This window comes from Camelus dromedarius, chromosome 2, assembly GCF_036321535.1.
Source record: "Camelus dromedarius isolate mCamDro1 chromosome 2, mCamDro1.pat, whole genome shotgun sequence".
In the NCBI taxonomy this organism is placed as follows: domain Eukaryota; kingdom Metazoa; phylum Chordata; class Mammalia; order Artiodactyla; family Camelidae; genus Camelus; species Camelus dromedarius.
Window position 1 is genome coordinate 64,670,421 of NC_087437.1, and position 13,339 is coordinate 64,683,759.

A 13,339-nucleotide genomic window follows, 5' to 3' on the forward strand; every position below is an offset into this window, starting at 1 on the left:
GCTGGCACCAAGCTACTCCACGGTGCTAAGATTTCAAAGTCCTCAGAACTTGAGACCAGACATCCATCATCACCCTGCCAGGACTTTTCCAGAGACTGTTCTAAAAGCCTTTGCCAGCACACACTGGACGATGGCAGAGCATGGTCTGGCTGCTTCTCAGAGCTCTTGAGAAGCACTATGGCATCTGGGGAGGTTAGTGCTCCAACGTGCCCTGGGCGGTGTACTCAGCTGGCGGTCTGTATCTCTAGAAATGAGGACCCAGGAGAGAGAAATGCAGAAGTAGAAGCCTTTTTGGCTTCTGGGGAGATGAGACTTCAGTAATAGAAGTTAAAGAAAGATATGGTACCTGACTCACTAAAGAAGAATTAAAGTGCAAATGAGTTGTCTCATTTTTCATTCTTTCATCTTCTCCAAAAAGCTGAGAGGCTGCATTTGATCTGGATCAAACCTATAAAATATAGACAAGTCATTTCTTTAAGAAAATTTATTTGTAGCTCTAGAGCAGACATAGGGAAACTCATACCACATTCTTTGTTATAGATGCTTGTTGCTGCAACACTTTCTGGATTTTCAAAATCAGCCAACATGGGTATGTCTGCTACTCTGTTTTGGCCTTCACAGCAGCTTCCTCTCTCAGACGAGCTTTCTTTTCTAAGTTCATGCTTGCTAAAGACTCGTTTCTTTTGGCAGCCTACAGTGAAACAAATTTGAACAAGTGATTATTGATGCCAGTTTGGGGAGGATGTCATTACCTTGCACTGAAGCTGCCAGGCTGTCGCAGGCAGTACAGGTGTGGAGGGCCTGCTGTGTGCGTACTGGGCACAGCACTCCCCTCCATGGGGACTCTTCCTAGTGCAGTAGCCCATCCGCCCGGCACAAGAAAGGAATGGCACACCTCCACCTCCTCCCTCCTGGCTTCTTTCTTTAAATCTTCTAGCCTCTTTTCTCCCTTTATAATTAATTCCTTTGTCTTTCTCTTTTCCTCTCTTTAGTATTAAATATCTTCTCATTTCCATTTCTGTCCCTTTTTTTCTCCTCTCACTTTTCTTTGTTGCTACCATTTCTCCTCCCCCAACTCATTTGTATACTTTCACACCCCTCTGGTTCCTTACTCCTCTTTTACCATGAACATTCAGCTTGGAGGATCCCAGACTTGACCAAATACCACCACCAATGACTCCAACAGTGTCTGCCCTGCTACTCCGTCCTCTGAGAGCAAACAGCAGGGAGGGAGGCAAACAACCTCTTCCCTTGTTTCCCCATATGACTTGTTACACTTCTGTGATGCTTACATAAACAAACCAGTTTCAAATATTTTTACCAGAGAAGTGAATACCACCCTACAAGGTGGTATTTTCTTCTATCTGTGTGATTTCACATGTAAAGAATCTGGTACTGAGAAGGGAGGAGAATGAGAAGGGTAAACTGGTGGAAAGGACAAAACATACAATGGCTAACTTCTAAATCACATGAAGTTCAAAAGTTCTTCATTCCAGTAGAGTTGACCAACTTTTTAGTAATGGATAGTTCCATAGAAGAGAAGTGACACAATTTTATGGTTCAGAAGAGGAGAGGAACTCTATAAATTATACAGCATAAACCCTTGGATGAGGCTAGAGGAGATCTCAGGGAGTGATTTCTTTCTGGAGTATTTACACTCAGCTACTATAATTAAGTAGACACAAGCAATGTAGATTTCTCAGAATTCTAGAAACCTCCATGTCCTGTCCACATGCTTCTGTAGGTTTCAGTCTGAGAACTAAGCATGAGAGGTCAAAGAGGGAGACGGAAGAAGTACTGAAGTGGGGCAGGAACAGAGCTGTCAAGGGAACTTCACCCAGGCCTCCACACTTGCCCTTTGTGCTCCCATCACGTCAGCCTAAATGGTCAGTACTTCCCATGCCAAGACTCCCAAAGAGGGCCAGAGGGTCATTTCTTTTACTCTGGACTCACTGGGGATAAGGAAGTCAGTTACCACTGGGCCTGTGGAAGAACCCTTTTAACATCTGATTAATAGGTATAAGACATTTCTCTCCACATGGAAGCTGTGATATATAGAATTAGACATGGAATTAAAATAAGGGTTTGATCAGTACTGCTGCATATAAAAATAACTACTTTAATCACAGAATAGTACAGTATGCAGTTTGGTAACTGGCAAACTTGGCTCTAAACTTTTGTCTTGCCACTTATTAGCTGTGAAACTTTGGGGAAATTATTTAACATCTCTAAGCTTCAGGTTCTTCTTTTATAAAACAGGGCTAATAAGGGAACATACCTCTTAGGTTCCTGGGATTAGTGTGGTGATAAATGAGTTTAACAGTATCTGCTATAGAATGAGCACTCAGTAAGTGGGAGCACTTTCACTACCACCTCAATTAGACAGGTCAGGGTGCAAACTATGGCTCTGCCATTAGGGAGATGTGTGACCTTGGGTAAGTTTTACTAGAGCTTTCTAAACTATGTTTCCTCATCTAAATGAGGTCCTAATAATAGCACCTATCTTGCAGTGTTGTTATGAGGTTCAAATAAGATAACACCAAGATACTGGAACAGTGAGTGTTCACTTAGTGATAGCTATTAATAATGATCTGATTCCTGGACTTGAATTCCCAGGTACTGCTTAGGAACTTGGATACTATTGGCCCGGTTTGGCTGAATGTCAAGTAAAGAAAGCTCACCAGGACTAAGGCAGAGTGAGGATAAATAAGCCCAGGTACTGAGAGTGCTTTAGAGACATGCAAGGAGTCGTCCTTAAATATGCCAGGGTCATAGTTCCTGTCTCACATTACTCATGACATCTGTGTTAACTAAACATATTTTTTTACTTTACACAAACTAATTTAATCCTCCCACCTTGCCAAAGTTAGGATTTGCTATTTATCTTCAGGCATGATACCCCAGGGTTCGATCCTAATGTATTGTTTTGTTTTGTTTTGTTTTGTTTCTTATCATTTCTCATGTGGGAAGTAGCCTCCTCTTCACAGAGAATAAATACAAGGGTCAACCCCTGACTTCCACTAGGTCTTCTGTGGAAAATACATAGAAATAGAGAGGATGTCCACTCTCACCTTCTTGCCCTCAATAATCATCAAGATGCATCCTGCCACTGTCAAAGCAATCATCACATAGCTGATCTTCACCCGGATCTTGTTCTTTGCAGCATCAAGCATCTCAAACCTGGTAATACAATGAGATCATGAGAGCAAGTTAACTTTCCTCCTTCTAAAGTTTCCAGAAGGATATAAATCTCTGTGTCTCATAAATCAGGAGTAGAGTAGTGCCTATCAATATAAAAAAGGAGGTGGGGCCTGGAGATCTTGTAGACTTTGGGGAGGATGGAGCATTTTCACCATTCACTTTATACTTCTATATAAAACACAATAAGGGGGTGGAGATCAAGATGGAAGAATAGAAGGATGTGGAGCACCTTCCCTGACAAATACATCAAAAATACATCTATGTGTGGAACAATTCTCACAGACTAGCCAATGAACGCTGGCAGAAGATCTCATACAACCAAAGCTGCAAGATCGATCGCCACGTAACCGGGTAGGACAAAAGAAAAAAAAAAAGGAATCAGGACAAGACCTGCACCCCTGGGAGGGACCTATGAAAGGGGAAAAGTTCCCTCACCCTGGGAACCCCCCCCCCCCACCAACTGGGAGGTCCATTAGGACAGAAAAGAGAGCCTCAGAGGCAGTCTGTGGCTTGTGCAGTGCAGTGCGGCAGCCGGCTTGCAGGAGGCAGGACAGACAGAGACCAGCAGAACACAGTACTGGCCAATCTGCTGCACTTCCCAGGTCAAGATGTGGGCCTACTAGGGTGCGCAGCAGCTGGGTGCTGAAAGTTGGGCTTCAGTGAACAGACCCAAGAGGAGGATTTTGTTTGGCTGCCTGGAGACAGCCCAAAGGGCCTGGAGTGTGATCTGGGCCACAACTGGGGATGTGCACAGGATGGAGCCTGGGTCTGCCATAGAAGCCTCATTGTTAACACATGCCAAGGTAGGGGTGTGGCCCAGTCACAGCAGCCTCACACTCAGCGTGTTCAGAGCAGGTACAACTCAGTCGCTATGAGCTCTGGGAGCATGCAAACACCAGCTGGTTGCCCACACATGGAAGAAGGGCTGAAATATGAGCAGATTTCCAGTGGGTATGGGAATATCTGTGCTAATTACTGGTTCTCCATAGCTGATGTGGGTCCAGCTCCAGCAGCAATAGGCTTTGTGTGTTCACACACGTGGAAGTGGGGCTGAAATGAGAGCCAATTGCGGGCATTATGACAGTGGAGGCGGGGCTGAGGACAGTGCCAAAAGTGTACTTTGTGGGTGCATACAGTGGGTGACATCACAGAGCACAGAGACAGCTCCTGGCAAGGAATACACAGTGGCTCCTTTCCCAGCATAAGTGCTCTAATCCCACCCACCTCACACTATAGCTTACAACTGGATTTGAAGGCTTCTACACCAACAACTGGGGAGCAGATTCTGCCCCTGGCAGGGCTGTGACAACCAAAGAGCCAACATCCAGTGCAGGCTCTGGTCACCACAACACCAATCACATCCCCATCAAGGAGATAATGACCAGCACACCCTGAGGAAAGTCATGGCAGGCATCCATACCAAAAACAGCCCTTGTACCAAAAATATGGGACTCATGCAGGCTACACAGAGATGCTCCTACATAAAAATAGCCCTTCAAGACCACAGTAGATAACTGTTTCCCTTAAATTCATAGGTTCAGAGAAATATAAGTAAAATGAAAATAAAGTTAAAAGAATAAGAGAAATCCCCTGAAAGAACAATGAAACAGACACCACCAGTCTACCAAATGCCAAGGTCAAAAAGGAGGTAAAACAATGCTTAAGGAATTAAGAAAGGCTATCAATAGAAATGCAAATCATTGTAACAAGGAACTATAAAGAGGAGCCAATCAAAATTAGACAATTGCCAAGGTGAAACCAAGCTTAAGGCAATAAATAGCAAACTGAATACTGCAGAAGAATGAATAAGTGATCGAGAGGATACAATAATAGAAATCACTCAGTCAGAACAGCAGACAAAAAGACAAATGGTTAAAGAAAAAAAATGAAAGGAACATATGAGACCTATGGGATAATACAAAGCATGCCAATATATACATAACAGGGATCTCGGAAGGAGAAGAAAGAGAAAAGGGGATTGAAAATGTATGGAAGAAATTGTGGCAGAAAACTTCCCAAACCTAAAGAAGGAAACAGATATCCAGGTACCAGAAGCAAAGAGGGCCCTAGACAAGATAAACCCAAACAGACCTACACCAAGACATAACATAATTAACAACAAAAGTTAAAGGGAGGAGTCTAAAGGCAGCAAGAGAAAAACAAAGAGTTAGTTACAAGGGAGCCCCCATAAGGTTATCAGCTGATTTCTCTACAGAAACATTGCAGGCCAGAAGGGAGTGGCAAGATATATCAAAGTCCTGAAAGCAAAAACCTGCAACCTAGGATACTCTATCCAGCAAGATTACCATTTAGAATAGAAGAAGAATGACAGAATTCCTCAGATAAGCAAAAACTAAAAGCATAAAGCAACACTAAACCTATCCTAAAAGAAATACTGAAAGGTCTTCTCTAAATAGAAAAGAAGCAAGAATTTATAGGAAAGGGAAAAATCACTATAGGAAAAGAAAATATATAACAGGACTGTAGATCACCTAAATAAGCCAGTATATAGATTAAAAAAATTTTTTGTGAAAGCAATTATAATTACAATGAACAGCAAAAGGATAAACATAAAGATGTAAAATAGAATATCTAAATCATAAAATACGGAGGAGGGGAATAAGAAAATGTAGATTTTTTAGAATGTGTTTAAGCTTATATGATTAATAGTCTAAAGCAGGTAGATATAGTAATGGGTTAACATACTTGAAAACCAGGATAACCACAAATCAAAAACATACAACAGATTCACAAAACCCAAAAAGAGAACTCAAGCATAATAAAAAAGAAACCCTTCAAAGCGCAAAAGGAAAAACAAAAAGACAAAGAAAGGAATAAAGAAGAAATACAAAATCAACTGAAAAACAAGGTTTAAAATGGTAATAATTTAAGGCAATTAATTACCTTAAATGTCAATGGACTAAAGGCTCCTATCAAAACATACAGAGTGGTAGACTGGATGATAAAAGCCTACGATATGCTGCCTACAAAAGATCCACTTCAGGGCAAAAGACTCCATAGAATGAAAGTGAGAAGAAGAAAAAAGTAATTGCATGTAAACGGAAATGACAAAAAAGCAGGGGAAGCAATACTCATATAAGACAAAATAGACTTTAAAACAAAGGCCATAAAAAAAAGTAAAGACACTATATAATGATAAAGGAAGAGGATATTATACTCATTAACATATTTAACATATATACACCCAATACAGGTGCCCCTAACTACATAAAACAAATACTAACAAACATAAAGGGAGAAACTTAATGGTAGGAGATGTCAGCACCCCACTGACATCAATGGACAGATCTTCCAGGCAGAAAATCAGTAAGGCAACAGAGATCCTAAATGACACAACAGAACAGTCAGACTTAATTAATATTTTCAGGACACTACACACACACACCCAGAAAGAATACACATTCTTTTCAAGTGAACATGAAACATTAACTAGGGTAGACCACATACTAGGACACAAAACAAGCCTCAACAAATTTAAGAGGGTAGAAATTATTTCAAGCATCTTTTCTGACTACAATGGCATGAAACTAGAAATCAACCACAGATGGAGAAATGAGAAAAAAAAATGACTCCATGGAGACTAAATAAAATGCTACTAAAAAACCAATGATGAAATCAAGGAAATTAAAAAGTACCTTGAAAAAATGACAATGAAGACAAAACCATACAAAGTCTATAGGATATAGCAAAAGCAGTCCTGGGAGGGAAGTTCATAGAGATAGGGCCTTCCTCAACAAAAGAGAAAAATCTCGAATAAACAACCTAACCAACCAACTAAAAGAATAAGAAAAAGAAGAACAGACAAAACCTAAGGTCAGCAGAAAGAAGGAAATAAAAAAGATCAGAGAGGAAATAAAAAAGAGATTAAAAAACCAATAGAAAAAAATCAATCAAACCAAGGGCTGTTTTTTTGAAAGGATAAACAAAATCGACAAACCTCTGGCCAGGATCACCAAGAAGAGAGAGAACCCAAATAAACAAAATAAGAAATCAAAGAGAAGAAATAACAACCAATACCACAGAAATACAAAAAGCCGTAAGAGAATACTATGAACAATTATATGCTAACAAATTGGACAACCAAGAAGAAATGGACAAGTTTCTAGAAACATACAGCCCACCAAAACTGAATCAAAAAGAAATAAATAATTTGAACACACTGATCACTAGAAGTGAAATAGAATGTGTTTTTTTTAAAAAATCCCTGCAAACAAAAGTCCAGGACTGGATGGCTTCAGTGGGGAATTCTACCAAATATACACAGAAGAACTTATACCAATCCTTTTCAGACTATTCAAAAAGACTGAAGAGGAGGGAAAACTCCCAAAATCATTCAGTGAAGCCACTATCACTCAACACCAAAGCCAGACAAAGACACTACCAAAAAAGAAAATTACAGAGCAGTATCTTTCATGACTATAGATGCAAAAACCCTCAGCAAAATATTAGCAAGCCAAATCCAATAACACATAATAAAGATCACACATAATAATAAAGTTAGATTCATCCCAGGGTCAGAAGGATGGTTCAGCATGCACAAATAAATCAGTGTGATACACCGTTTCAACAAAAGAAAGGACAAAAATCACATGATCATGCTAATAGATGCAGAAAAGCATTTGTTAAAATTCAGCATCCACTCATGATAAAAATTCTCACCAAAGTGGGTATAGAGGGAACATATATCAACATAATAAAAGCTATTTATGACAACCCACAGCCAACAGAATACTCAATGGTGAAAAGCTGAAAGCCTTCCTGCTAAAATCTGGAACAAGACAAGGATGCCCACTCTCACCATTTATATTCAACATAGTATTGGACATCCTAGCCATAGCAATCAGGCAAGAAAAGAAATAACAGGGATTCAAATTGGAAGGGAAGAGATAAAACTGTCATTATATGCAGATGACATGATACTATATATAGAAAACCCTAAAGACGCCACACAAAAACTACTACAACTGATAAACAAATTCAGCAAGGTAGTAGGATACAAGATTAATATACAGAAATCTGTTGCATTTTTTACACTAACAATGAACTATCAGAAAGAGAAAGTAAAAACAAAGATCCCATTTAAAATCACACAAAAAACAAATAAATACATAAAATATCTAGAAATAAATCTCTCACCAAGGAGGTGAAAGATTTATATGCTAAGAACTATAAAACATTGATAAAGGAAACTGAAGATGATTCAAAGAAATGGAATGATATCCCATGCTCTTGGATTAGAAGAATTAATATTGTTAAATGACCATACTACCCAATGCAATCTACAGATTTAATGCGATTTCTATCAAATTACCCATGACATTTTTCACAGAACTAGAACGAATAATCCTAAAATTTATATGAAACCACAAAAGACCCAGAATTCCCAAAGCAATCCTGAGGAAAAAGAACAAAGCTTGAGGCATAATACTTCCAGACTTCAGACAATACTATAAAGCTACAATAATCAAAACAGTGTGATACTGACACAAAAATAGACACATGGATCAGTGAAACAGGATAGAGAGCCCAGAAATAAACCCACATATCTATGGCCAAATAATCTTCCACGAAGGAGGCAAGAATATACAATGGAGAAAACAGTCTCTTCAGCAATTGGTGTTGGGGAAGCTAGACAGCCGCGTGTAAGTCAGTGAAGTTAGAACATGCCCTTGCACATACACAAATATGCTCAAAACTGTTTAAAGACTTAAATATACAAATAGCTCATACAGCTCAATATCAAAAAATGAACAACCCAATTAAAAAAATGTGCAGAAGACCTAAATAGACAATTTTCCAAAGAAGACATACAAATGGCACAGGCACATGAAAAGATACTCAACATCAGTAATTATTAGAGAAATGCAAGTCAAAACTACATTGAGATACATCACATCACATTGGTCAGAATGACCATTATCAAACACTCTACAAATAATAATTGCCAGAAAAAGTGTGGAGAAAAGGGAACACTCCTATGCCCTTGGGAATGAAACTTGGTGCAACGACTATGGAGAACAGTATGGATGTCCCTTAAAAAACTGAAAATTGCATTATCATATGATCCAGCTATCCCACTCCCAGGCATATATCCAGCAAAAACAAAAACTCCAATTCAAAAAAATACATGCACCCCAATGTTCACAGCAACACTATTTACAATAGACAAGACATGGAAGCAACCTAAGTGGCCATCAACAGATGACTGGATAAAGAAGATGTTAAAAAAAAAAAAAAAAGTATTGACACAACATTGTAAAATGATTATGAATCAATAAAAAATGTTAAAAAAAAAGTGTATATATATATATATATATATGTACACACACGCACACACAAACACACACACACACACAGGAATATTACTTGGCCATAAAAAAGAAAGAATGCCATTTGTAGCAACATGGTTGGACCTAGAGATTATCATAGTAAGTGAAATAAATCAGAGAAAAGCAAATATCATATGATATTACTCATATGTGAGATCTAAAAAAAATGGCACTAATGAACTTATTTACAAAACAGAAATAGACTCACAGACACAGAAAACAAACTTATGGTTATCAAAGTGGAAATGGGAGTAGGGATAAATTAGGAGTTTGGGTTAACAAATAGACACTACCATATATAAAATAGATAAACAACAAGGACTACACTATAGCACAGGGAACTATATTCAATATCTTGTAATAACCTAAAACGGAAAAGAATCTGAAAAATAACAGATACAGATATGAATAACTGAATCACTTTGCCATACATCTGAAACTAACACAACACTGTAAATCAACTATATTTCAATAAAAAATAATAATTAAAAAGAGGAATTACAAAAATAAATGTATAAAAAATGTAAAAAAAAACCCTAAAAACAATGAACTTCACTGTTTAGTCACTTTTGTAGCTAGGAGAGGAAATGAAATCAGCTGACTTCAGAGTACCTGACAGCTCTTCACTAGGCACTACATAAGATATTAATGATAAGACAGATTTCCCAGCACTGTTTTATTCCAGGTACTTGCCAAAAAGGAAACATTCAGAGAAATGCAAACTTTTAAAATTTGGTTGAAAGGTTTTAAACAGACTCAGAGGAAATGCTTTTCTTTAAAAGAGATCACTGAAAAATAAAAGTTGCTTACAACCCTAAATTCAGCACTCACGAGATAGTCTCTGGGATTTCATCTTCCTTTTTGAAGCGACCTGACCATATAAGTATCTTCTTCTCCCAATCCGTAGGTTTATGTAATGGCACCCTGTGGCTGTAAGTGTCTATGAGGAAAACAAGATGAGACAGCTTACTTATATGAGGCCATGACTCTCAAATTTAGTAAAATGCTAAAATGCTATTTGTGCTTTTTAGCTATTCACTAAACAGAATCATTGAGAAATCTCAAGCTAATTATAGCTTTATTTGAATGGAATTTCTGTTTGCTCATTTCTTAAATGAAATTCAGAAATTCCGTGAGGAATGAGGTAAAATAAAAGCATTATTTTCCAATACAAGCTCTAGTCATTGAAAGTCCAAAGAACACCATGAACAAAGATGTAAACATAAAAATGATAAACTAAGAAGGGAACAGTGATGAGCTCATTTGACTTCAGTAGAATTTTGTAAAGTTTGTAAGGTAAAATCAGGTTATAAGAGAGCTTGAATAGCAGGGTAAGGTTTTTAGAACTGATTTGAGAACTACTGTAGACTTTGATGCAAGAAAGAAGTTAATGTTTTAGAAAGATTAATCTGCACAATGGGTGGCAAGAAAAAGGATAGGACAGAGTGGGCAATAAGTCTAAATAGGAGATTGTAATACAAGGGTGAGGTGATATAGTCTGAACTGGAGCTGTAACAGTAGAAAGAGAGACAAAAGAGTCAGTATCTGTGGATGACAAAGAATTTAGAGACTGATTAAATGAAGACAAAGAAGGATTCATGAAGTACCTCAAAATTGGATGACTAAGACAATAGCAGTACTATTAAATGAAACAGGGAGACTCTAAAATGAATCAGTCAGGAGAGGAAAAAGCATGAATGCCATATTAGTTTACTGGGTCTAAATTTATGCCATCTGAGTAGGTTTCATTAATAAGGCAGGAGGGGAGATAATCATCAATGCAAAGGGAGAGCCTTGGGGCATGACCCAGAAAGGATACAGGAGAAAGAGGCAGCAGAGGAAAATGGACCAGCAGAAGAGGCAAGTGAACAAGAAAGGCAGAGTCTTAGATTGTAAGAGAGCCTTTGGAAGAAAGGGGAAGTAACTGAAGGTAAGGAGCAGAAAAGGTTAGGGAATCACAGAATGTCAGGGTTAGAAAGGGCCTTGGAGATGATCTCATCCAACTTCCAGGTACTGCCTGCATCTCTTGCAGACAGACCATCTTCCTGACTATTATCTACAAGTCACCTTTATGCTGTACCCTTCACTTAATCAGAAGGCAACAGCAAAAGGAACAGGAAAGTCACTAGGGAAAGAATCCATAAAGAACCAAAAACAAGAAAAGAGGTTTAGAAGTATAGAAATAATACTGCTGTAATTTTATCTTTTAACCCTCCAGCACTTAGCACAACTTTATAGTTTTTCTCTTTTTGTGTACTCATTAAAGACAATTCAGAAAGTACAACTGTGGAAAAAGAAAAAGATAAAAAACCACCCCTAATTCTCTTGTCATAGTGTTACCACTATATTTTTACTTTAGTGTGTTTCCTCAGTCTTCTCCCCCTAACTATGTATGTATATGTAATTTCTATATGTACCATGCTTCTGCTTACACACAATATAAAATTTTGTATCCTGCTTTGATCATTAACATTATGACACTTTCCATGCTAGTATGTGGTATTTATAAGCACCATTTCCAACAGCTGCACATCTCAAGTAGATCTAACATACATAATTAATTCCTGAATCGATACTTGGACTAGTTTCTCATTTTCACACATATATATGGAACATCTTTACATTCAAAGCTTTTTCCACATATAGGGATTATTCCTTGGAATAGATCCCCAGAAGTGAGATACCAGGTCAAAGGGTATAAACATATTTAAGCTCTTGATAAAAATTCTTTGAGGACAGTTGTTTTCTACTCACCAAGACTTGCCTGGCCCTAGTTTACTCCCATGAAGAAGCAACAAACAAATAGCTCCTGGGACCCTACAGTTTACATATTATGCTCCTTCTTGAGTTAGGGAGAGGACTAAACATGGCTGAAGTTAACATACAAACCAGAGCTTAGTCCTAGTTATAGTTATACTTTACCCAAAACACCATTTTTTGATTTGGTTCATCTTTGGGGCTTCTTAAAAGATGATTTCTAGAGCACTATTTACTTCAGTGCATCTACTGTCTTACAAAAAGCTCCAGTTCAATCTTCGAGGCAAGAGATGAAAATGACAAATGAGGAAAATAAAGAAATCAGTGCTACCTGTGAGCACAGCTAATATAAGGGAGGTGTGAACTACATAGTAGGGTACGATGTAGGAACCCCTGTGACCACATCTCTTTTAGGTTCTTTTGATTCCAAGCTGTTCTACTCTTTGGGAGTTCCCCAGTCCATAACTAGAAAAACTAATAAAAACTTACGGGTTGGAGCTTTTGGACTTTCTTGTGGTTTGGTGCAAAATCCATTTATTCTCTTTGAATCAGAGTTTCTGGTAGGCCTTAGAAATGAGGAAGCATCTCTTTCACATAACCTAAAATAATTTCCTAGAAAAGAGAGAAAAAAAATGATGAAAAAAATCTGATGTCTCAAAATGAAATGCCTGCAAGATACATATTTCACTTATAAAAAATTAACTCATTTAAAAAATGAGTATCCTACACGTAAGATAGGATCAGCTGTAAGTTTTATAAAAGAACTTCTCACATGTGTCTTGTCATAACAATGAGTCTGATGGGAATATTATGCATTATGGCACCCGGTTGTTGAGGTGAAGATTAGCAATCTCCCAGAAGTGATAAAACAAGATGACAAGTTGCCAAGTTGCCAACACTCTTCTGGTAAACTCTGGGTGGGGGTCTGCAGTGGCCAGCAAGGGGCTCTAGAAAGTCTTGTTCCATCGGAGCCATAATTCTCCAACTAGAAATCAACTGTAGATATAGTCATGAATTACGTGTAATTTAAA

At 38.1% G+C, this 13,339-nt stretch overlaps 1 protein-coding gene across 1 annotated transcript in view; it reads right to left on the reverse strand.

Annotated features, from left to right (window-relative positions):
• Positions 1–469: 469 nt before the first annotated feature.
• The window catches only part of FAM162A (family with sequence similarity 162 member A), a 30,380-nt gene continuing 17,510 nt past the window's right edge, over positions 470–13,339 (reverse strand). Inside the window, exons 2-5 of the mRNA XM_010981539.3 lie at positions 12,798–12,920; positions 10,383–10,491; positions 3,072–3,180; positions 470–691 (exon numbers count right to left, since the gene is read on the reverse strand). Coding sequence (XP_010979841.1) covers positions 599–691; positions 3,072–3,180; positions 10,383–10,491; positions 12,798–12,920 — 434 coding nt within the window. The 3' untranslated portion in view covers positions 470–598. The remainder of the gene's footprint in view (positions 692–3,071; positions 3,181–10,382; positions 10,492–12,797; positions 12,921–13,339) is intronic.